The sequence below is a fragment of the Fistularia commersonii genome, chromosome 8, assembly GCF_037954325.1.
Source record: "Fistularia commersonii isolate RoL2024-O1a breed Wild chromosome 8, RoL_Fcom_v1.0, whole genome shotgun sequence".
NCBI classification, from domain to species: domain Eukaryota; kingdom Metazoa; phylum Chordata; class Actinopteri; order Syngnathiformes; family Fistulariidae; genus Fistularia; species Fistularia commersonii.
This window is the reverse complement of record NC_141291.1, coordinates 16353606-16379915: the sequence shown is the minus strand read 5'-3', so window position 1 is coordinate 16379915 and position 26310 is coordinate 16353606. Positions and strand designations below refer to the sequence as shown.

The window sequence follows — 26310 nt, the reverse complement described above, 5'->3', positions numbered from 1 at the left end:
GTTGTTCTTCTGTCTTAATATTAATCAGTAACATATGCTAATAAGATGCTATTTAACAGTTTTCTGGTATCTCAATGCTGTTTTTCACCTACTACGCCAATAATTGCTATAAATGCCTTCCACATAATGAAGTTTTTTTGGGAATTAAAGCTGTTTGGTGAAATCAACAAACTCCCTCAGCAATGGGTTTATTATTGAGAGAGTCTTGCTAAAATGTTAATGGGGAGATTCCAAACATCCAAACAGATGATGTGGGCGTAGCTACTGTGTGAGGGTTTGTGTGTTCACACAAAGACATAGCACTTATTATTGTACTCTCCGCTACATCCAAATGTTCCCATGTACCTAAAATGTATTTCTAACCTTTAATACATCCATATTGGATGTTGAATTCTACGTGTGAGTGTAACTGGAATATAGCTAGGTCCCAGCAACCTGCAGTATGTGTGTCCACTCTGCATGGAAAGGGAATTCTGTCAGCAAGAATGGGTGTGTTCAAAAAAGTGTCTATGCTGTTTATATGTGTATACCTCCACAGCATTTACATGTGCGTGTACAAGTGTGTGTATTCATGTGTGTGTGCAGCATGATATCAAAGGAAGCAAACTCACTTGTTGACAGGAACCTCTATGGCCTGAAGGTAGAGCCACTGGCTGCTGTAATGCAGGTAGAGCCTCACAAACCACATCAAAGCTAGCAGCAGCATAATGAGGCCAAGCTGCCAAACAGAGGCCCACCAGCTACTATACAGTTGTTGTTTCCATGGCAACACCAGGCCCAGCTCGGACGGCAGCATGCAGAGGACCAAGCTGGTTCGGCTGTTGGATCGCAAAGGGCCAGGTCCATTCAATAATTCCCTTGTTTTAGACATAGGATCAGAGAGAAAATATGTGATATGAGATTTTTTTTTCAATTGTTTCCTTTTTATTATCATTCGCGAACAGATTCAATAGATTTCAGCAAAATCAATCACCACATGTTTTAACTTCATTTCTATTAAGTCACAAATGCCTAAAAATCGAACGCATGGACATTGTTATAGGATCACTTGGTTTTATTTACTCTAATCTCAAGTAATAGCTGGTCATAAAAATGATATCTTTAAATAATCTTCTAAATTTTCAAAAGCTGCTCAAAAATGTAAGAAGCAATGTACTACCCACCAGAGGCATAGAAAAAAAAAACAGCTGTCCATGGTGCTGAAGCTACTGCTGAACATACCTTTAAAGTAAGTAAAATTAGTATTCAAGTACATCCCAATACCTGATCAACAGTGTACGTTTGAAATATATACAAATATATATCATGTTGAGACATGGACATGTCTCCGCATGATCCGGTCCCAGGAAAAGAGTTAACATGAACTAGAACACTTTATCCTATTGGTCATCACATCCACGTTACATACAAGCCCGGGTCATCAGATATTTATACAAAAACAAATTGCACAAATCTGCCAAAACATAATGCAGCCAGAATTTCCTCACCTATTTCTCTGAGCGTTAACTTAATCAGTGTGTTTTATAACATTAACTTTAACTAGCATTAACATTAACTTTTTTTTTTACTATGCTGAAATCATGAGAATGTGGAGGCTAGCAATACAGCAATTCAAAGTACAAAATAATGACCATTCATCTATCCATTCATCTTCTGGTGCTTATCCTGCACTCAGGATCACGGGGGATGCCGGAGACTATCTCGGCTGTCAACGGGCAAGAAGCGCGGTACACCCTGGACTGGTCGCCAGTCAGTTGCAGGGCCATGACAGACGACATTCACTCACTTATTCGGGGAAATTTTACCGTTTTTTTTCCAATTAAGCTGCTGCATGTTTTTGTATTATGGAAGGAAACCCACACAGACACGGGGAGAATGTATAAACTCCATACGAAAAGGTCTCTGTCGGAATCTAATCAGGGTCCTTCGCGCTGTGCGGCTGAAGAGCTAACCACTGGACATTCATTAAAAAAAAATCATGTGGTATTAATTACTCAATATTATATTATTTTTTCATTTAATTTTGTGCATAACTTTCCGTTGTGAAACTTTTCAGCTCTAACATGTTGCATGTACAAACTTAACCATTATTGAGTTGTGATGCCCAAAAAGACAGAAATCACAGCTGATTGCAATAACATTTTCAAACTCAGTGTGACACGTCTTCAATATTCATAAAGGATGCACTCAGGATGGTGTGTAACATCTGTTATGTGTTTTTTGTATGTCCGTATAGAAAAAAAGCAGTGGACTACGTTTCTCATGGTCAGTTTATAAAGTAATTCATTGTTTCCATATATTTTATAATCACTTCAGCATCAAGACTATCTGAATATTCAGTTACATATTTTAGGATTAATAGTGTATATGCTTTTTTTTTCTTCATGTGACAAGCATTATTTTCACAGTTTTCTCATTGTTATCACTAATGCTGCATAGGTAGAAAAACACATTTTACAAATGTATGCATATTCACACATACACGTGAAAGAACTCTCACACAAACACATACAAACAGATAGCTATTCCTTCCAGCAGTGCTCAGCCTCCCTCAGTACCTCTGCCTCCTCTGTGACGCCCTTTGTCAGGCTGCTCAACTATTCCCTTTCATATCGAGACCACAGATGGAGCAGCAGAAAAGGGGTGAGTCAGAATGGGTTAGTAATACCCTTGCTTGAAAAAAAAAAATGAAATTGATACACTTCACATGCAACAGACTACAGGTTGTGAATAATCAACATGTGCAGAGACGCACTGACGTTTGCACATGTAAACACAAGGAGACATGGATGACCTGTATGTCTGCCTGAGAGTAATTAGATCTATGTTAAAGTAAGTGTTTGCAGAAGAGATGTGTTACCGTCAGAGAGTGACTCAAGGCCTTTGCCTGTGGATATCTCCATGTCTTACCACTGTGTCCCAGAGCGCAGTTGGAATTCACTTTGTTGTGTGTATCTAGGGAAAATCTAATACTGCCTAAAGAGGAAAAAAGAGGAAAAAAAGAATCAATTGTTTTCCCCAACCCTCTACCCAATAAATTAGAACAGACTAACATCGAGCAATACTTTGCCTAACTTAAAGCAAGATCATTTTGCTTTCTACCCTACTTTTACTTTTAAGCTATAATGTTGCAAAGTTGTGTTTAAAACGTTGATCTTGTGCTGTATGCAAAACTCTCTTAAGTGTTGAGTTTTGGGTAGTTCCTTTGTGGGCTCCAAAAGTAGTGGGGTTGAGTGATGTACAAACGGGAGAGCCCAGGATTCATTTGGAAAACACTAAGTCAGCAATGTGATCTGATAAATATTCATAGACGAGATGAAATAAACTAAAGTGAAAGGATAAACATTTATCATAAAAGTCAGGTACTGGTGAGTTTGGATTGAGATTGTGAACTGCAGCAAATAATTCACTGCAAATTTCTCGCATGAGACCTCTGTCACATGTAAATGAATTAGGCGTTATAGCGGGAAGTGTTTGTTTTTTCTAATCTATTATGATCCTCCCTTTGTTGAAAAAGGCAATGTGATAATCACATTCATTCCCTTCAATTCACATATGACACCATAGAACACATGCTTTTTTCTTCATAATTCTGAAGGTGTTCAAGTCTAGTGTCAAGCTATTTGTTTGAGGTGTAACGCAAATACATGAAAAGATAAAACCAAACAAGCAAAACAGTGCCCCTGCTCCTGTCTTTTGACTGTGTCAAAGACACCTTTATTGTCCTCCAAGCATTATCCTATTCTGCTTCACTGTGGGGTATGAAACTGCTTTCTGCATGTCCACAAAAGTGGAATTACACGGTAGACAAAAAAGCAGTGTCATTGACACAGGCAAGATGCTAACCTGTCAAGTGGCATTAAATGAAACGAGTAAATACAACTTGACGCCCATCCTTCACATAATGAAGATATTGATGATGCATGAAAGAAGAACATTTTTAGATGTCTGTATGCGGAGGCCCTGTCCACAGGAAACCAGTAACATGATGTGAAATCTGTTATCACTACTGAATTGATTTTGTTATTGTATCTTCGGTTACAAAAAAAAGAAAGTGGACACAAAAAGAGGCAAAGGCAGGGGTGGAGGTTCGGGGTTTCTATAGACTATAAACAAAGGGGGTTTAATTCCAATATCAGAGCTTGTCCCCTGAACAACTGAACAACAGGCACGATATTGTAAATTGTACTTTATCGGATTCTGCAAGAACGAGGCCAGGAGTTGTTCCTTATTTTCTTGCTTTGGATATGGTTGTTTCTCATCATCATAGCAGATTGAAAAAGGACTTCTCAACTTTGACGAATATTTCATAAATGCCAAGGTCTGTAAATTTGTTTTAACCGGTATCTCTATGTCAACTGCAGGAGCAACAGGAGCACAGCTCTTAAAATAGCACAAACTGAATAGCAAGTAGAGACGCATATTAAAGCTTTAAGGTGGGGGTGGCGGTGGGGTAGAATATAATGGGGTGTTAGATTATAAATAGCAGATTTATGATGAGAAGACTTTAGGGCTGAGGAAACTGAAGGTAACGCTCAGAATCCCCTCACTTAGCCCTGGTGGTTAAAACCCTCGAGTCTAAGGCCACTTTAAGTATCGGACTTATCCCTTTATTTTGAGGATTAAGTTATTTTCTGACACTTCCTTATTTTGGGCCACAGGCATTGTTTATGAATACACTAAACCCGCCCATCTTGTGCCACATGGTCGAGGAACAGCTTGTTGGTGGGGGAAATGTATAAACCAAGGTTCCACCATGGAAACAGATTTTAAAGACTGACAGACAACCCAGTTGTTTTTTTTCTTTCTTTTTTGGGATGGCCAAGATGCATTATTGTTCTTATAGAAGTGTGATTATCTTTGGTGTACAGAGATGACACTGTCGATAACACATCCTTGCCTACAATCCATCCTGTAAAGAATGCTGCTGATAATGCATTTGCCGTGGACTGACATTATCTGCCACCAGTCGTTTGGATACACAACCTATTTCTTTTGTTTAGATGTTATTGACATTTTAAGTTTCCAGGTGTGAAACACATTTTCCAACACTGAAAACACATGCGCACATATGGTAACATTCATCAGGAATTGAACTCCAAACACGCAATTGAGCTATTCTGACTCAGATATAATTTCCCTCTCTGAATTTAGGAGCTTTGGTCCAGACAATACCTCTTATTGTACAAGTATCATATTATCTTTATCTTTGGCTTTGCACCAAGAAACAATGCAGGGATGTTGAAATGCAACATTGCATTATTGAACAAAATTGAAAGTTGAGCAGAAAAGGAATTTATGCCCAGAGGGTTTGGAGGTAATTGAGCCATTTTTATATATATTGTAAGATATAGTATTCATATTATTAAAAAAAAAACACACCAAAAAATCAGCATCAGGTTCAAGTTTATGTTCCCTCCTGCTGCCCCTCTTGCCTTTTTTTTTAAATAATTGTTCACGAACAATTACCTTTACATTTTCAGCCATAACACTATTTTTTGTTCAGGGACCCTTGCCAGGCATTGATTTACAAATAACTTTCTCTCACAAAATGACAGTCATCGGCAGGCTCGAGTTGCACTTGAAGGGGAAATATGGAATGGTGACTTTGCTGGAGAGTCCACCATCATATAACTGAATTGGGATAGTGATGCAATGGCAAATCATATGAATTATTTGCAGCTAATAGGAACAGTAACATGAAGCACTGTTGTGAAGTATGGACAACTGAGAGGACTTGTTATGTGAGCTTCACATTTTTACAGTGTGAGGGAGGTTCCCACATGCAAGGACATATGCACCTAACAAGATGTCTGCTGTGTGATGCAACAACACTGGGAGACAGTCACAGGTTGATTTGAGATGTACAATGATGAGTAAAACAGAACCAATTGCTGGCTGAGGAAGCAGTTATGCTGTACTGACTGAAAATTAGAAGTAGAATCTGGCATGCAACTCAATTGGTGGTTGTGGAAAATGATTTTCAAGGGCAATAAAATGCTAATCTGGAATGTCAAATACCAAATCATGTAATTGTTTTTTAAAAGGTCACTGAAATAACACAACTGATACAAATGTATTTTCAAAACAGAAATGATGCCTGATCTTAGAGCATGATCATCAAGCCCATGAAAGACTTTCAGAAAAATGTAATTTTGCTTATTTAGTTTCCTGCCCTCTTGAGCAATTCAACCAATAAATAGTAACCTCATGTCTAGTCGATGAGGTTTCAAGAGGTTACAGGCTGAACACCTTAATTTTTTTTTTATTGCTGTGGCACAGGGTTAGTTTGGGAAGTTACATCAGGTCTTGTCTGAGAGATAACTACATGACTGTGTCTCACACAAGTCCAAGATACATCACCACTGTTTGATTAAACACAGCTTCAGGTCTTCGGTTAGAATTTTTGCTTCCTGTCTGAACACTTGCAGAAAACATACATTGTTCACAGCAAATCCGCCAACGGGGTTGTGTTACACCAGCGCGCGATTGGTAAAGACTTCTGCCACATCACAAACAGTTCGTGAACACATCACTACTACCACGTTTAAATACAAATCGATATTCTATAGTTATTGGGCCAAGCCCATTGCACAACATCCTGAAACAACTACTCATAAGAGAAAAACCAGAATGATAATGATGCATTTTTGATTGCTGCACTAGCCTAACAACTCCCCAATGTAAAAAAAAAAAGTGTTTTAGACTCCTTACACACCTTGGAATAGTTATGATGTATACATGAGGTAGCTGTTTCATTGGTGAGCAACATGTGGTGTTTTTATGGAGTGCTTCACTTAGCACGAGAGGGGATTAAAACATGGAAATGGCAGGTCCCCCGGTGCCATAAACTGGGGGTGGAAACATTTCAAATGCAGATGCACCTGGAATCAGCTAACACACAGCAGATACAACATAACCATAAAATGACAAATAGGCTGTTTCCTCTCTATTCAAATTATTTGCAATGTCCTAATAAATCCAAAGGGACAAATAATGCATGTTCTGAGTAGATCTGCCATTCATCAGTTTTGAGGAAGTGTACAGGGAGGAGCTGTAGAGGCAGGTTTAGGCCTGCAGAGGGTTATATCAGTATTTAAATGGAATTCACTCCCCTGACCTTGTCTCATAACTGCAGGACATTGTCACCAAAGAGATAGAAACTGAGTGGAGAGAAAAGAAGTGAAAAATTTGGAGCTACAGGAAGAGAGATAAGAAATTATGTAGAGAGATTCCAAGGGAGAAAATAACTAAGCCAGAGAAACTAATTATGTCACATGGGTATTTTACCGAGTAAGTGGTGAGAGAAAGACATTGCCATTTATTAAGAGCCGACTTGGATCTGCACCGGCCTTTATACTCAAGCCTTATTAGGTCATCCGTCCATCCATCCATCCATCCATCCATCCAACCAACCATCCATCCATCCATCCATTCATTCTTACATTCATTCTGTACTGCTTATCGTGCAGTCAGGGTTGCAGGATGGGGAGTACAGTCAATTGCAGTGACATATAGAAACATACCTGTACAGCCACTCACGCCATCATTCACATGTCTGGGTAATTTACATTCTCCAATAGATCTACTGCATGTTATTTAGACTGTGGGGAGAAACCGGAGACATGGAGGAAACCCACGCAGGCACAGACAGAACATGCAAACTCCACAAAGAAAGGCCCCATGTCAGAATCAAACCAGGGACCTTCTTGTGATGAGGTGGAAGCACTAACTATTGCATCCTCAACAGAGTTTCAGATATTGTGAAAAATCCCTGAAAGGTTTACTTTCAGTCAAATTTGATTTATCTTTATTGGTAAATGTATCAACATCTTTTGAGGCAATTGTTTCAGGGGGAAAGTATGCAGCATACATTTCTGATTGGCTTGGCCAGTCTTTTAAAAAGAAAGAAAGAAAGAAAGAGAGAAAGAAAGAAAGAGAGAAAGGAAGAAAGAAAGAAAGAAAGAAAGAAAGAAAGAAAGAAAGAAAGAAAGAAAGAAAGAAAGAAAGAAAGAAAGAAAGAAAGTCATCGGAGATTCACATTATTATCTCCGACCTGTATTTTGAAGTGGTATTTTATTTATTTCTTGTTTTTATAAGTTTGTTGCCTGCATGTCACTGTTATAGTGCCATTTCCTTTTGCTGGGGACTTATAAATATTATTCCTCTGGACACAATCAGGCAACTTGTATGGTTGTTTCTTATAAAGGGTTGTACAGTATGACTTGGAATGTACGTCTGTCCTTTCTAAATTAACTTAAACAGTGCATGACAGGTTTAGTTATTCAAATGAAAATCAAAAGCTGCATCTGAACAAAGTTTTGAAGAACCTGTACTTAGGTTTCAGTCACTCCAACTTAGATGATTGTGGGCAATCAACAGTTGTTCCCAATACTTAGAGTACATCTATAAACATATTTCTATGCATTCTGAGGTACTCTGGCATGTAACTGACCTAATTCACTCTCCTGTGATACTTAAACTTCCACCATTTGGTTTTCACCAACCCCCTGTCTCTTCAAATCCATTTATCTCCATCTCTAAGTATCTCATATTTCTATATGAGTCTACCTATCTGTAAATATAGGGACCTCTTTCGATAACTGTTGAGTGGCAACAATGAAGCATGATCTTTTTTAAAGTGGTGCTGATGATGTCCAGTCCATTTATAAGTGTGTAAAAATGTACTTTGCATCAAATCCTGGGAATATAAACATCTACAACTTGTCAGCCATATTATTAGAGGTGCCTGTCAGATTTGTTTTTCTTAAAGTTCAAATTTATTTGCACAGGGCGCAGTGCATTAGCTGGTACACATCTGCATGATAAAAGCCATAACAAACGACATTCAAACTTTTCGGCAGTAGTTTGTTGACTTTTGCCATCTTTTTAGGATGTTTATGTCAGTCCGAGAAGTAAGTGATTGTGAATTTAAAAAAAGGGAGTGTGGGGGAAGCGTCAACTCTGGTCCGGCTATGTTTTTGTTCTTCTAGAAAAACACATTTAATCGACACACAGACACACACACAGGGTCTCAAAAACATACTATAACGCAAATGTTTTTGCATATAGTTCCTGTCACTTGTGTTTCATATGAAACCCCTCCCCCCTAGCTCTCTTACTGTGGGAAACATTCATTTGACCCAGACCACCAATGGGATCATAGTCATTGCTGACTGACACCCACATCACAGCAGATTAACCAATCATTTCCCAATGTTACCCTGTCAGTGAACTGACAGGTCTGATTTCCATAAAGGAAAGAGCATGATGCTGGTGTGAGTACGTGTATGTCTGAGAGATCCGATGTGACCCAGAACTTGCTTGTTGCTAAACTGAAAGGACCAGAGCGTGTCTGGACCAAAAAAAAAAATAATAACATGTGCACCAGGGCAGCGGTTGCCAGGGGCCTCTCTTTCACACATGCACGCACTTGTACATGCAGACACATTCCTGCCCCCTCAGCACAGGAAAGAGCCCTGGAAAGCACTGGAGACCCAGAGGTGACCAGTGCTGCCATCTCCAACCACCTCTCCTACCAGCATTACATCAGAATTTATTGACCCTTGCACTGCGTTGTGATTTGGAGCTGCAGTATGTGCAGGATTGACAGCCTGGAAATAGTTGTTGTTTCAGGTGCTTTTTTTCTCTCTCTCTCAAGGTCTCTCGCCCTCTCTCTCTGTCTCTCTCTCTCCATTTTAACTGAAGGCTGATTTTACTCTTTAATAGATCTTCAGCAAAGAAATGACTGTTAATTTACTTTAGGGAGGAGGCTTTGTGCGTTTTATGCAAACAGCACCTTGTAATTAATGCCGCAGAGCAAAAAAAAAAAAAAAAAAATACGAGGAAACTAGAAATCGAAAGACCTACAGTTTACCTCAAATCTTATACGTGTGGATGTGCAAACAGATGGAGGGCACAAAAAGATACAAAGCACAGTGTGAGTGAGTGCTCTGATAGGCTCGATTGGGGGAAATGGGTGGAGAGGAACGTTAGTCCCCAACGAGGCGAGCTAACTGGGGGAAATTAGGTCAGTATGTTCCCTTTGACTCCACAACAAGAACAGACTGTTTGCGTGCGTGTATTAGTGTGTGCATGTGCACATATTTACAGTACCATAGTGCACAATACAGTTACACAAAGTGCAAGCCTTTGTAGGTGAATACGCTTCTATATGCCAGGTAGGATTAATTAACAAGTGATGAATGTTTACTTGTGTGTTTGATCGTATACATATTCATATTAAAACTGAAAAAGAGACTAATAGTAAAAACAGAAAAAGAAGAAATAAACAAGTATATAACATTTATCATCTCTTGGAAGAGTATCTTATGGGACAGATGATGGATTTGGCCTCTGGAGAAGCAGGAGGCTCTTTGAATTTACCTCCCATCAGCTTTGTCTTTACCATCTTCCCCCTAACGCTTTGTGTCCCCTGATCAGGACAAGTGATAATTGATATGAGATTTAGGGGATATATTTCAGTGTAATTAAAATAATGATAATTGGACTAATTAGATCTAATTGCTGTTTGAGAATGACTTTGATTAAAACAGGTTTCTCTCCTCAAAAGAAAAAAGGTGGGTGTCGAGGTAAACCATAATGCACTCGCTAGTTGATAATTGGGTTGGAAACAGGAAAAATCATAATCACTGTCATTTGAAATCCATCTACAGCGTAAACTTCAATGTTAACTCTGAAATTACCCCATCTAGAATGATGATAATAATACTAGATACAAATATGTATATTTTTAGAGAGCTGCAAAACAAAGAAATAACTTCACAATATGATTCCCTGCACTTTAAATTCTAATATATCCGTATAACTTTACTATTTTTGCTAGATTTATACACTTGTAGGGTAACTATAATTTAAGCAGTCTGTGTTTTATGTGAACATAAAAATCATATTTGTCTACTGATTCCCTCATAGAGGGATAAAGGTTATTCTTTAACCTCTGCTTCTGGAAACTGCAGACATTAATGTGATATTCTGGGGTATACAGGGTCAAAGTCACGTTATTAAATCAGCTTACTAAATGGCAGTATTGGAGCATACTACAGGTATGGTGCTGATTTTGGAAGAGTCATTGTTCCTAGACTGATTTCTGTTATTTACTCTGACCACAACTGCCAGATAATATAAATGTCGTCATAGAAGGGCAAAAGATCAAGATGGGTTGTACAGTGGCTTTTATCATCTATTATGTTTCGAAAAGGAGCACCATCTCAATGTGAGGCTAGTATCGCATGGTGCATCATATTCAGGGGTCTTTTCTTCCATTATCTTTTGAAATGAATCAGATAGATACTGAAAACCAAAGCAGAGACACAAACACAGCAACATAATGCTCCTCATTCATTCATTCTGAAGTTTTTAAGAGCTCATTGCTGTTACATTAGAGAGACCAAGTGGTCTTCAGTTATTTCCTCCTCACTTCATTGTGAGCGTCAAGTCACAATTTGTTAAACTGAGAGAAAATGTGTTGCCGATTTGGCGGGAGTCTCAAACTTCAGTCTCCTACTTCTCAAACAACTGGATTGAAATGACTTGTTATTTCATCACTGCTGTTGCTGTTGTTTATTTCCATTTATTTGCTGGTGAGTGTTAAGTGACACTGATGTGCATTTTTTTTTTCCCTGAAAGTATTGTGATTGCAGTGGGAAAAATAGCTTTACACTAAGGGCACGAATGCCGCCAACACACAGCTCTGCAAAACCCTGATTTTTTTCTTCCTAAATATATATACTAATCCAATACATAACTTAATTATAAGATAAGAAATACACATTAGATGTAATTCCGGAAAGTCACACTTCATCAGGGTCATTTTTAAAGTACCCTGAAAAGAATATATTTCATTCAACTATTCAATTGTTTGCTCGAAGTAACTGCTGCTACTTCAGCTTTATTAAATGTGTAAGTAATGAATTAAAACAACTTCATTGAATCTGATTATTTTGTTGTGTTTAGTGCTAAAAACTGTAAAGATGAAATTATTTGATGATGTCACATTCAATACAAACAGCTTTTAAAGAATAAATAGGTATGTTTTCTTCCGTATTGTTCTGGACTGTCTTACTGTTGCCATGTCCTCTGGCCTGATAACTTGACCAGCTCAAAAAATGCTAGTGACTGACATCTGTATCACATCTAGTATAGAAATGAATTGCCTCACATCTACTTGTATCACGCTCTGTGTTTGCAACAGCAGCCAAAAGAATGACAAGTAAGCACACAGTGAAATGTAATAGTAAGACTCCATATTGTGGAGGTCTGTAACTCTTTGACCCATGCACATGTGTCTTCCATGGAAAAAATAAATAGATTGTCTTAAATCTTTTCCTTAAGTCTCATAAAACTACCTGAATCTTATCGCCTGTACTTCAATTAACACCTAATATAAATCTCAATAAGCTCAGTCTCTTGTGGCTCAATAGATGGCAGTAATATCCCTTAATCACTGTAGTATGTGAATCCTCATCCAGTATGAAACACAGACTAGCACGTGGGACTCACACATAAAACTCCTCTGCGCTCACACAAATTCATGAAAAATGGAAAAAAGGAGAAAATATATAAACAACCCTTCGCTCCTGCATGTCTCTAGTCCTCAGGTAATTTAAAGACACCCAGGGAAAATCAAACATCCTAGTAGGGGAGAAGTGTGATGGTGCATCTTTGAGATTGCAGCGCACCTTTTACTGAAAGGACTGTAGTTTGTAATGTTCTGATTAGCTAAGAGATTAATGTGCATTAATGCCTGCTTGCAAAGATGTAATCAATAGCAGCGCGTTTGCAGGGCATCAGTGAACAGCGAGGGCTCTGTAAACTATTCTGACTGAGAAGTCTCATCTCACAGAGCCGTGTGACTGCTCAGAGGTAAAAAAGCTGTGCTATGAATAATTGTGGAAACCATTTAATTGTGTCCCTTTGTGTGCAGGCTGCCTCTATTCGTTTTGTATTCACTGTCCCTCAAGATTGTCCCTGTGTCGTCATTTGTTGGCAGGATATGCTGGTAATCATTTGAATTCCCCCAGTGTGTTCAGACGATGTCAGGGAGTAGTCTCTGATCTTGTTTAATATGTGACCAGCAGCTATAAATTACCAACTCGCAGAAATGAGGAAGCATGGGTACTTTTAAATCTCCAGGGAAAGCACGCTCTCTGTCTTCATCCCTCTCTCAAATAAAACTCACCCCCTAGTGTAGAGTGTGGTTATCCCCTCCCCTTAAATTAGTTGACACTGAAATAAAAACAAATACCAGTGACTTTTTTTGTTGAAATAAGCAATTTTGCTTTCAGCCTATTCTGATGTTCCATAGGCCTAAAGTTCTACACCTTGTTGCTTTGATACATGGCCAAGGTGTTTGAAATTGCGTGCTTTGTTTATATGTCATATTTCCTATTTTCTCATTTAAAAATAAGCTTTAAGCTATAACTGTAAGCTATAAAAGTTGTTTTTTTCTGTCAGTTTGTTGGAAAGAGGAAGAGGCAGAGGAAACAACTAAAACGCAGAGTATTTCAGCACATAACACATACATTCTAGACACCTATTTAGCCAATGTTGTGCTAGTTTGTACAGTTTAGACAATAAATAAGCACATATGTCCTTTATAGAACTAATTTTTTTAACTGGAGATGAGACTGAAATTGTTAGAAATCTGCTATCAATGAAAATAGAATATAGAAAGCAAAAAAAAATGTAATAAGGAAGTCGTATCTGATAAATCTAATAATGCCTTGAAATTAGTTTGAAAGTCCCTCTACATATCAAGGAATGTTGAATGTTGAATGTTGAATTGTTTGTACAAAATTGCCAAAGACAAAGAAAAACAATGACTTTTTAAATGGAACAAGGTTGGAATTACACATAGATATGAATCACATAAATTACATTAGTATTATTATTATTATTATTATTGATTCTACTGCTCTGTATGTGTATCTTCATGCTTTGACACTCCTAAAAAATCATTTGCTCACACTTGTTCAATGATGCACTGCATTTAAGCCTGAAAAAAACATTACTATCATTTTGCTTTTTACGTTATTGCGCTAACCGGTCAAACCTCATGAGGGTTAATCCACGTGGATTTTATAATGCTCTCATTTAACCAACATAACCATTGGAACTCTTTGACAGAAAATTCATTTTAGTAGTTAATTTCAATTTGCATCTTTCCAACTTCACTAATGCTCACATAGGTCCAAAATATAGCACAGCTGTTGTCTCCATTCTTTGCAGTATGAAAAACAGATAATTAAATCACAGGACCTTATTGCATGGCTTTCAAAAGATTAGGCCATTAGGCTCTTGGAATTTCCTTGTGGTCTATGTATCTAAACTACATTTTAAAAATGCAAAATATGACTAAAACAATACCTGAGGGAAATCCAGAAACATTTCAGACAACAGTATCTATATCTGTACAAGAGGTGTTGCAGTTTCATTGTGTTGTCAGTGTCTGTCTGGTAGCTGCCATTCACTTCACAAGCTGCAAGGCACAGAAACCAGTTGACACCCACGTTTTGGCTGATGCGGGTAATGACTGGTGAGACTCACTGTAGGGAGAATGTATACTCCTCCATCTCCTCCGTGGAGAGGTTCTGCGTCGAAGGCTGCGTCTTGTGTTTATCTGTCTGCCTATGCCCTGCACTGCTGCCGCTCATGCTGGGGCCACAGCTATTTGTCTTCTTGATTGGCTTCTTCTGTGAGGAGCAGAAATTGGGAGAACACATACGGATGTCATTTGTAATCAAAACAGGAAACAGGCCTTGGAATTTATCTTGGGAGATGCACACAGTGACACTGACAGTGTGTGAACTTCTATATCTCAGCCGCTTCGCAATTGACACGAGACATGAATGACGGCAAAATCACATATGGCACGCCATCATTTATGTCGGCTTCATTTGGGAGACCTGTGTACGGATACGCCGGAGTTAATATGTGATATTTGAGCAGCTGGCACTGTTTTTTTTTCCTACACAAGTCGTTTACTGTCATCATCATAAACACAGTCAAACTGAGTTAGGAAGTGGGGTTTTAAATATTTCACCAAGGTACTTGGGAGCAGATATTATTTGTTAAGCCGCCAACATGTTAACGGCTTGCTTTCCCTGGCCCTGTCAGCCCTGCCTGTGTTGCCCTTGGGTGGGCTTAGTGCCTTTCTGCTTGAAGTTGTGAAATACTCATACTGATGTATGTTAATGAGATCCACAGTTGGAATAAGCTACCCCTCTCATTCTGACTCCACTGTCTCACTCAACCGCCGCTGTTTCATTTTTAACCTCTTCTCCATCTACCTCTCTCTCCGTCTTTCCCTGTGAGATAAACGAGGCCCAGGATGTAGTAAATGGGCAGGGTCCAATAAAAGCTCCATTCGTTTTCATAGGGCAATCTTTGCCAACGGAAGCTTGGATTCCAGAGTGATGAGCACAATAAAAAGGTAGAAAGGAGCAGGAACGAAAGCAGGAAGAAATAAATAGAGGGAATATATATGAACTGCAATGTTCTCTGGTGTCTTCCCACAATAAATTTAATGCAATACCTTCAGCGTAGATTCTGTATATGGCTGGATTCCTACCCTGTGGGCAAAGTGGTCGCCTGGAGAAAATTCATTTTAATTAGGCCTGCAGTGCAGGTTGAACACTTGAAATCTGATCCCCCGCGCTCCCAGTCTGGGGCAGATTCGAGATCACTTCACTTAATCATTAGACAACTGGCTTCCACCCCGCAACATTTGACAGAGTTAGCAGGGTTTTATAGATACGGGCAAGAAAATAAATAAATAAATAAATAAATGAGTAAATTGATAAATAAATCTCGATGGGCTGCAGAGAAATAAAACCCAGGAGCCGTTCATTGGTTTCACGGGTCATGACTGATTATGATAGTCTGATTACCAGTGGCGGAAGATTAATAACAGAAAAAGTTCCTTATGTGCAAGTATCTAATGTGTGTGTGTGTGCATATGTGTCCACATAAACACGTGTGTGTACGCGTGTGAGGCATGATGTTTTTCATAGGCATAAGGGTCTCAACAAAAGGCCGTAGCAGAGACACAATGGCGGATCAGACCAGGGGTTTGCAACGCCGGATCAGCACGGAGTCTTTTCACAATAACCATTTCAAAGTACGGCAGGTAACATGCAGGCTTTGATTAATTTAGCTTAAGTCCTCTGTGGAGGAGTGTTTAGAGCACTTTGGTGGAAAGAGGGAGGCCTGGCTGGCGTTGCTGATTTCACAGAATTTGAGCTGCTTTGGCTTGTCAAGCAAATCAAAAACAGTCTTTGAAGGCTGAATAATACCTGTTTCTGTGAAATGTATTTTGACAAATCTCAGATAATAAGCCGGGGAGGTGTGTGTAGGGGTGTCTAAAAGGGGTGGGAACAAGAGGAAGGGGGAAGCACACAGGGTGTTCCTTTCAAGGGTGGGAACACCTTAAATCACTTTTACCTTGTAGTGTATCACACCCTCTGCCTTCTCCCTCCATCGATTATTCTTCCCTTCTGCGTTGTCCGTGATGGCTCCTGAGGAGGAATCTTTTCCTGAAATCCCCAAAGAGCAAGAAAGAAAGAAAGAAAGAAAAAAAAACAGAGACAGAAAGAGAGAGAGAGAGAGAGAGAGAGAAAGGGGGATCAAGACAAAGAAATAAAGAGTAGAATACTGGGTGTAAAAATATTAGCGTATATTGATTTCCATTACATTTTTTATTATTTTGAATATAATCATATGAATATCTTCCATTATTTAAGTAGTTTTGAATGACACCTAGAGTTCAGCAATCCAGCAGTAAACTTTGAAAAGTGACAACAATCCATCACAAGCAATACGATTCTAAAGACACTGCTAATGTTGTTTTTGTTTTTCTAAATTCAGGAAAATGTTTTAGTCTACTGAGTGGAAACATGAAAAAGTAACAGATTTTTTTCAGTTGCTGATTCTTCATAAAAAACAAATTTGGGATCTTCTGTCCTCTCAATCTAGCCGTGTATTTCTAAATTATACCATTAAATCTTGAACTATCAGACAAAGAAAGAACAAAATATTTTATTTTAATACCTTTTTTTAATTTTATTTTCAATATTCCTCTTTTTCATCACCACCCACCCCCCTTGTTCCTTCACTCCCTTTTTCTGCCGTCCTTTTTTTTCACTGTAATTTAAATGGTAAGCCGCCAGATGTGTGTCTCATGCTTGAAGAGTCGGAGATCTGCATTATTTAGCATATTAACATTCACAGAATTTTAAAACAGGGTTCCTGCATTGCCTGGAGGTTGTAATTAAGTAAACCTTAGCTTTATACATGTAAAAATCCCACTATGTGAAACTTTTCCCCCTTGGAATCAGTCACATCTATATAATACATATGGAAACCTCTGTGGTGGTTTTTTTTCCTTGCTGGAGGATGAAATACATCAGTAATAATAACGTAAGTATAGGTGACATATCAGAATTTCTTGACAGCTAAATTGTCCATAAGTGGCAGGATGAATCTGTTCACTGCTATTTTAGGGGACTCTGAAATTACATTTAATTTTACTACAGATGTAGTTCTTAATTACCAGTGCAGATAAACATTTCGATCGCCTACAGATACAAAGCAATATGAACTGTTCTCTTCTCCATGGAAAAATTATATATTTAGTTGTTTTATGTAATAACATAAGTGTAAAGTGTATTTTTTGTTGGTGTTGACATTTGAATAATCTGACGGCATCCAAACCCTTTCTGATGTCATTTCCTCTTCTTTCTCAGACATACAACAGCTGAAATTAAAATCTATACAAAACACATTTCAGACAGTTTTACCTCAGAAATTTTAACCGAACATCCCAAATAAACATTTCTTTTTCTCTTATTTTTCACTACTTGAACAATGTATCATAGTGCTCAAACTGTGAGCTTGGTACAAACTATATTTATGGAAAGTGTGCTGTGCAAAAAGACAGAGCATAGCATCCCATAGCCAGCAGCTTCCAAACATTAACATACAGACAAAAACACCCCAAACTATATAAGCAGAAAACACAGACTCAAATACTTGATTGGGATACTGTTGAGACACACACACACACACACACACACACACACACACACACACACATACAAACAAATACATTACGCAAGGCCTGACTTGTTAATGTGTAGAATGAACACGGAGGCAGCATCGACAGCTTTGACAGCTAAAGGCTACGTCCATGAACTCGGAGCACTAGAGCCGCCACAACTCTAGCCTCTCCGGGCACTCAAGGCCAACAACAAACTCCTTGTTATCCCCTGTGCTATAAATTGTGTTAAAACCGACACACACACACACACACACAGACAGACACACACTCACACAGACATCCTGTGCATACACTGTATTGATGCACCCACACACAGAATGCATAAGTAAAAATATTAATATGCAGACACTTACATCTGTGCACAGACCATTTTCCATTGGCTAGAGATAACTCACCACCGCATAACCTCTTTCAAAGTAGCAATGGATGGAGAGAAACCCGAGAGCAGTAACACTATCAAGACCCAATCATTGTGTCACTGGTAACTCCTGAGAAGGCAGGTCTTGCACATACAACGTTCCCCAATAACCTGACGATGGGTCCAAATTTTCGTAGGAATCAGATCAGTCACCTGCAGTGCTGAGATCCACTGTTTTTGTGAGGATTTTACGTGGTTATATTTCTTGCAATCCTTTGTCTTTTAATGAAAACGGTTGACTTAATTAATATTAATATGCGCATATTTGCAAATCAGGACTCACAAGTGAAATCTTTTGCTCTTGAAAGTCAAATCTGTCACATAGGCACTGGGAATTCTCTATGCATATCAGAGGTAAGAAACAGATTTCTATGAGTGTATTTGTTTGTCCTCAACTTGCACTCCTCGAGGCTTTGTGATTAGCACACCCACTGAGGATGTTTAATGTATATGGGTATCTGCAAGAAAAAAAAAAACAAAAACGGAATCCTCTCTTTGGAAATACAGGCATTGTTGAATTAATCAGTGGGATGCTGTGTGCAACTGATTGAGAGGGTATGATGTAACATTGTGGTTTGTAACTATGATGACTGGGACCGGCCTGGAGGAGAACTCGTCCTGAGAGTGCATGGCTACGCTCGGAAGAGAGAGGAAACCTCAAAATCACTGTCCATGCTCAAGGGGATACATGTTGAGATCTAAAAAAAGGAATAAAAGCAAAAATGAAAGAGCTACAGACTCATGGTCGGATTATCTGCATGCTCATTGTGATCCACTGAAAGCGATCATGAAAAGAGACGCTAATTTAATTAGTCATTTTGTTTCAAACAAACCCTATGTAACTAGATAATTCAGTTAATGTGAAAGGTCACTTAACCCAAGGTGCCTCCAGCTAATCTTCCAGTTAAAAAGCAAAACACACTCCATTATGCCTGGATGAGTCAACTGGGACAGTTTGCCCAAAAGAAACAAATTTAAAAAAAAAAGATCTTTACATTTTTTCTATCAAACTAATCTCTTTGATTGGCATGTGTGTTTTGTTCTGCAACAGACAACTCAGCACCTCACAGTTGTTATTATTCTGTGGGGATTAATTAACTTAAAGCCTGAGGAACACAAACTTCTCGTCTCACTGTCAAGCTCTGCTGTGTGTTCCTTCCCGACAAAGGGGTCTCCATATACTTGCTCTATTCCAGACAAATTGGTGTAGAGGAAAATCGAGGTGTCACAAAGATGTCCTTCTCCAAACAGAATGCATCAAAAAAAAACAGACATGAAATGGGAAGGAAATGTCTTAAGAAGCCAGACTTGACAGGGGACTGCAGAACAACAGGATAATTTGTTCCTCTTTTCCCGTGTTGGATTTCCACTCTTGGTTAGGTTAAAACTGTTTCAATGTTGACGTAAGCTCCACATCTGAATGCCATATTTCGCACCGCAGGTAATGCAACATGAACAGATCCTTATGCCAATGAGGCGAAAAACGTCAGTTCAGCTTAAGGAGCACAGTGAATGAGGGGTAAGGCAGGACACCTTTTGATCCGCTGTTTCACTTAAGGATCAGGTTCACCTCCTCACCTGCCTACAGTAATGTGTGTGCGCTTCCATTTCTATGTATCAATGCAGCCGAGCGTTTTTAGGAGACGAGGTAACTCTTGCCTTGTGTGGCAAGAACATAAATCTCCCATAGTGAGTGTTTCCCTCCTGTCTACACTCTGTCTTTCTGGAAAGGCAGTCAGTTCGTTGGGGACACTTCCCTTGTGGGTGTTAGGATCTCTGTGGGGGGTCACAGGTCAGCCGGCGGAGGAAGCGACAAGCTGTGAAATGTAAAAGACCAATTTCTTCCACATGTTTCAGTACTGGGAGAACACTGCCAAGCTGTCAGCCAGCATCACGTTTAAAATGGGCCAGGGTGCTACCCAGCAGACCTGTCACAACTCATTTGTAATTAAAAAGCCTGTGTGATGTTTAAAGCAGAGCACCCCAGAAACTTTTGACAACTGTTAAATAAAGATGAGCCGTATGTGTGTTAAGAATAAGGAAAAATGTATCGCGTATAGGATGTATTAATAACAAAGTAGGGAGTCAGTCATTTTTGTTTGATTAATGGCAAATGAGTTTGTGCCAGAGGATTTTTGGATGTCAACAAAAATAGCAATTGCAACAACAGCCGCATCTGTATGAGGATAGCTTCAGTGCAGCCTTGCTTAGACCACCACTTAAGCTTATTATCGTGGCCTTTTTACCGATACTGATTTTAAGATTACATTGTGAACTCCTGTCAGTTACAGGACCATCGTGCAGGAATTTGCATTTCAAAACTCACACCTGGGAATGGAATACCAAGTCTGCATATCTTTAGACTGTAACAGGAAACCTGAGCACCCTGCGGACAGCAGCAACAGGGAGGGGAACCAACAGTAACCACTAACTTAATATAAGTGCATATGAGTAATTTCTTAAGAAATGGGACCAATATCAATGACATCAGAAGTATATGATGGATTACAGTTTGACAGCAGCCAGAAGCAGATAAGGAGAGTCAGACAGTGGGCTGGGACGGATCAAAACAGCTCTATTTAGAAATATGATTCATTAATTAGAGCTGCTTTCTCATTCATCATTCACTCATTTAGTCATTCTTAAAAAAAACAATCAAACAAAAGAAAAAGCTCCTTTATGTAATATGATATTAAATCAGACTTCAAATGCATGGAAACAGCAAAGTTTGAAACTGGTGTGGACAGGATACAAGAAAACATCAACTTTCACAGGTTTCGTGGGTTTCCTTTTAAGATAATACCAAAAATAAGCGATTTTAAATGAAGGAATGTTGCGCCTCAGAAAGTACCCGTTTGAGGAAATTAGAAATTACCATGCGACCCCCCTATGTCTGCTGAGGGGACGGCCAGTACTACAAAGTTATTCTTTGATAGAATATGTGTATTTGTCCTCAAATGAAGAGATCATTATGCAAAAACAACCACATGGATGCTGTTCAATTATACATCACCACAGTGCCTAAATAACAAGGAACATTTAAAATACTGTATATAACAAGTTTGGCTGGTTGTGGCTTCATCATTGTTATTCTTACTGATCAATTTTTTTTTTTTTTTCTGTGCTCTTATGAATACTTTGGTGTATTGGTTGGGGTATGCTTTCAAGCGTGGCAACTCAGTTTAATTTATATTGTTTGAGTTTCTGTCTAGTAAGTTCTGTCCAATTCATCCAACCCTGCCCTTGAGCTCAGTCACGTCAGTTGAGACATGCTGTAAATAAGACCTGCCATTCTTCCTTTCCCAATGCAAGTGACATTAGGGTGACATTTTCTCCCTACTGTGGCATAGTCGGGGGTTTTAACATTGGAACCCTACCTGGCATAGATGACGAAGAGCAAGCAGAATCAGCTGACAGGTGGAGGGGAGACCCCCAGTGAGAATGTACCAGGGTGGAGTCCCCTGTTCCACAACAGCAGTTGGCATGAGGCAGTTTGGGGGGATAAAATTGGGACTGGGAGTGAGCAGGCTGAGGACAGAGTTGGGAACCAGGGCAGTGCTTGGATAGCGGGTGATGATGATGGACCTCCGGTTGAGGCATGACTGTGGGGTCTGACGGGGATATTTGTGGAGTGATGGAGGTGTGTGACGTTGCAGATGATTCAGGTGAAAATCTCTTTACCTGAAACCCAATAATAACAGCAGATATTTTATTTGATTTTCATCAGCATGTTTATAGCACCGCATTGCCAGACCCTTTAGGCAGTGTTTATGAGGAACAACATGTGTGCAATTATAGTGCAGATGTTTTTGATCAAAGTACAGAAATTACAATTTATCAGTTATCAACCATAGGAATTTTACCCAGTGCACATTGATGATATAAATACTTTAAATAAGATCACTATGGTAATCAATATGAATATTGCACACGCCACTGGCAAGTATACTAGGCAACCGGAATTTACAAAATGATTTACTTCTCTCCGGGAAAGTAACTGTAGCTTGTGGAAACGATAGTGCCATAACACAAACAATATGTCACAGTCAGTGGGATAAATAAAAAGTCACAACCAAGAAAGAAGGCTTTGTTTGTCCTTTAATCTAATTAAGATGTGCTCTAATATAATCAATGCATCAGCCAAAAACCGTCCAGAATTTGAGCGTAGAAGATGTGGTTCTTGTTTGTTTTTGGGGGTTACAATCTCCCAATGCAATTCAATGAGGCTGAGAACAAAGAGAGAGATGAAGAGGAGTCCCCTCCTCTTCCAGGCACACACGCACACACACTCACACTCACACACACACACACACACAAGCACCTGAAAGTACATGTTGCACAGCCAGTGGCTGAGATCTGAGGAGATGAGGGATTCAATTTTTTTAAACTGGTCCAGTTGTGAGGTCGGCTCGCCCCTCAGCAGCGGGGTTTTGTACCTAGATCAACAATAAATAAAGTGTTGGCCACAAGAACATGTTTGACAGGATGCATTTAAAAGCAGAGGCCCACAAAAATTGCGTCTGTAACACATAATAATGATAAAATGCAAACCGCTCTCAGTGTCTTCCAAAAGGAATATATCAAGTGAGCAAAACTGTTCTCTGAACCATTGAGAAACTGCTGGAGGTTCACTACCAGTCCAAATATAATCCCTGTGTAATTGATCCACCTAAAAGAAAGTCCTTGCCAAAAGTATGGTACTTTCCAAAGGTTAATCTTTGTTTCTAGCCAGTTGAGGTTTCATAGCATTTTATTTACTCACCATGATTTAAAATTCATGTTTAAAGGTCCATTTTTGTTTCCTCCATTCAGATTAACATTTAACCATCACTTCTGGAGCTAAAAGTATCAATAAATAATCATGGGTATGCATTTTTATTAAAATTATTTTAAATTTCCAAATATTTCAACAATGACTCTGGGTGCCTTGTCTATTGACATGATACATTTCAATATTTTTTGCAAACATGGCAAATAATTGAAAACAATGTTGACAAAATGTTTTTCCGTGTTATTTTCTTTAAACTGATTTGCCACACTGATTTGCCACTTGCAAAGTCAGAAAAGAGGCCGTAACCGCATACCTTAGAATGAACTTACCTCAGTAAGTTAAATAAGTAAGACCTACCTGCCTTGAACAAGGCCAAGGTAAGGCCCGCAAACAGGAAAGGCCCCCCAGGCCAGCACAGAGCTAATGTGGCTGTTCTGTCCCTGTAGTGCTATCAGTCTGAACACAAGAACCATGGAAGGGATGATCTCACAGGCTGCGGGTAGGATCTGCAGTCACAAACCGGGGCAAAAGAAAGTCACAACCACTCCCATTCAGATGAAATGCCCGCAGCTGCAACATGTGCAGATTAATAGTGCACATAGAGCGCTGATGAAGTTGCCAAGAATGATGAAACCAATGACAAACAGACACACGGTAGGTAAAACCAGTACAAACCCCCCAGGGATCTACTTAATCTACATACTACACGTAAAACCCTCCTCCAACTTATTTCCGCGGTCTTTTTTTATGAGCTTTCTTAACTGACACTCCTACCGGCCCACCTCTACAAACTGCCAAACAGAGATGTTCAGCTGATAGATACTGTCAGCATCAAACACGGGGCAGAAAAAGTTCAGAATGCCGTTGCAGTCTGCGAGCTGACAGTTAGTAAATTTACTCTGCGGTGGGGCCACCATCAATCAGACTGATAATATTAAGGGTATCTTGCATGAGGGAAATATTATAAGTGGTTTGCAGTCCGTGACAAACACACACATTCTTATTTACCCAGAATATGGTGGGTTTTCTTAAAAAATGAACTGACGGTGAGGTGTGTGAAACTTCATCCATCACCTGGTAGAAATATTTTATCCCTTTATTAGTTGTAATGCAACACACAGAGGACTTCTTTTAACACATAAATCATGTCTATCCCTACTGCTCCCCCCCGAATATGGTTTTTGTATGCACCTGTGAAATGATGAGCGTAGTGTCTGGCTCAGGACAGGAATTTATGGTATAATATTACACACATTACGTCTATTGAGGGTATTTCATATTATTCATTTATCGTCAGAAATATGGCTCGCATAAATATTTATTTGACAGTGTAAGTGTGTGTGTGTGTGTGTGTGTGTGTGTGTGTGTGTGTGTGTGTGTGTGTGTGTGCATACGTGTTGACATGTACTGTATTATTCCATGCATGTGAATTTGGAAAGGGACAACGCTACAAGGTTTCTGACAACCAAGTGTGATTTTTAGTCTTTCCGCACCTATTAGAAAGACAGAGTATGAGTAAAAAATATCAATCCAGCAAAAATCATATTATTCCTGAAAAATGTAAAGAACCTGAAAGACCACAAATTACCTTAAAGGGAGAGAAAAACAGATATTAGCAGAAAAATTACAGAACAGGCTTTTTTGAATGCTCTTCCCTTTTGAACTGTTCACTTTTTGGATGTTGTGCTTCTGCAACCAGTGACATTAATTGCTGTTTTGTAAGCAACAGAATAAAGTATTATCTTCAGTCTAAGACCCGTATAGATAATTTGCATACTTATTTTTTATAATCAATCAAATCTGTGTTGGAAATTAATTTCCTGAAAATGAGACACTGAACATGATTGATTGTATGAGTGACGATGTGTATAGAAATTCTTTCTTAATTTAAATGTTGCCTTTTTGCCTATTTTTTGTCAGTCAGAGAATAGAACAACAACAATTGGTAAATAGTGGTTAGAGCTCCGGCCTCACAGCACAAAGGACCCTGGTTCGATTCCGACAGGGGGGCCTTTCTGTCTGCGTGGATTTCTTCCCACAGTCAAAAAACATGTGGGTTAACTGGAAAAAATTGAGATACATTTCCCAGAGTGAATGGATGTTTGTCTATATACAGTATGTAGCCCTGCAATTGACTGCGGCACCCCGTGTCTTGCCCGATGACACGGGGTGTGATCGGCTCTGGCATCCTCGGTGACCCTGAGTGCAGGATAAGTGGCAGAAAATGGGTGGATGGACATCAACATTACTTTTCCAACATTTAGAAATTCTCTAAAACTAACTAAAAACCAAACAAATTATCTGTCTTTCTGAAGAGGCACTCTGTCTAAGTCTCCTTTAAGAGACGTGTGAGCCACATACCTAAGCTGATTTTGAGATTTATATCAGCAACGAAAAATGGGCTCCTTGCCAGCCCTAGTTTTATAGACTGCAGTCAAGGAATGTCAGGTTAAGGAAAACAATGCTTTTATTATTTCTCTTTTGAAATGTGAAATCAGTCATTTTGACCCTAATGTGACAAGGGAATAGATGTTGAGATGTTCTGCATCCATGCATTCAGCTTTAAACCTATCTTTTCTTGAGTGGTGCTATTTTCCAGCACATCTGAGACACTTCTGACTGAACTGCACTCATTTTTTTCTAAATCTAAGAAACCCGACATGCAAAGCGAATGATGAATGAAAGAAGGCTGGGAAGAGAGAGGGAGGAAAGAAAATAAGCTCCTGGCTTCCTCCTACTATCACTAATTCCTCATTTCCTCTAAGAAGGCTCTGCAAGCACTTCTAAAATCGTGCGCCATAGTGTGGGCAAGGGGATAGATAGAAAACAGCCAAGCCAATCCCGATCAGTCTCACAAATCTGATCAGTGATTCTGCCACTACGATCGAGGACAACAACAACAGGTTTGTCAATAGCAGAGGGGTTTGGGAAGAGAAAGAGGGAGGGTGAGTGTCATGAGGCATTTACCATGCTGTACTTAAACCTTTTCTACCTCTGAATCAGATGCCAGGTCTGCATTCAGTTGATGCCAGCTTTTACCCC

General features: G+C 39.2%; 1 protein-coding gene across 1 annotated transcript in view; it reads right to left on the bottom strand.

The window, feature by feature from the left end:
- ofcc1 (orofacial cleft 1 candidate 1) overlaps nucleotides 1-26310 on the bottom strand; it is a 90643-nt gene that overhangs the window by 31577 nt on the left and 32756 nt on the right. Inside the window, exons 10-15 of the mRNA XM_086151640.1 lie at nucleotides 23626-23774; nucleotides 22819-22933; nucleotides 21875-22178; nucleotides 16465-16556; nucleotides 14569-14714; nucleotides 612-857 (exon numbers count right to left, since the gene is read on the bottom strand). Of these exons, the coding sequence (XP_086007766.1) occupies nucleotides 612-857; nucleotides 14569-14714; nucleotides 16465-16556; nucleotides 21875-22178; nucleotides 22819-22933; nucleotides 23626-23774 (1052 nt within the window). The remainder of the gene's footprint in view (nucleotides 1-611; nucleotides 858-14568; nucleotides 14715-16464; nucleotides 16557-21874; nucleotides 22179-22818; nucleotides 22934-23625; nucleotides 23775-26310) is intronic.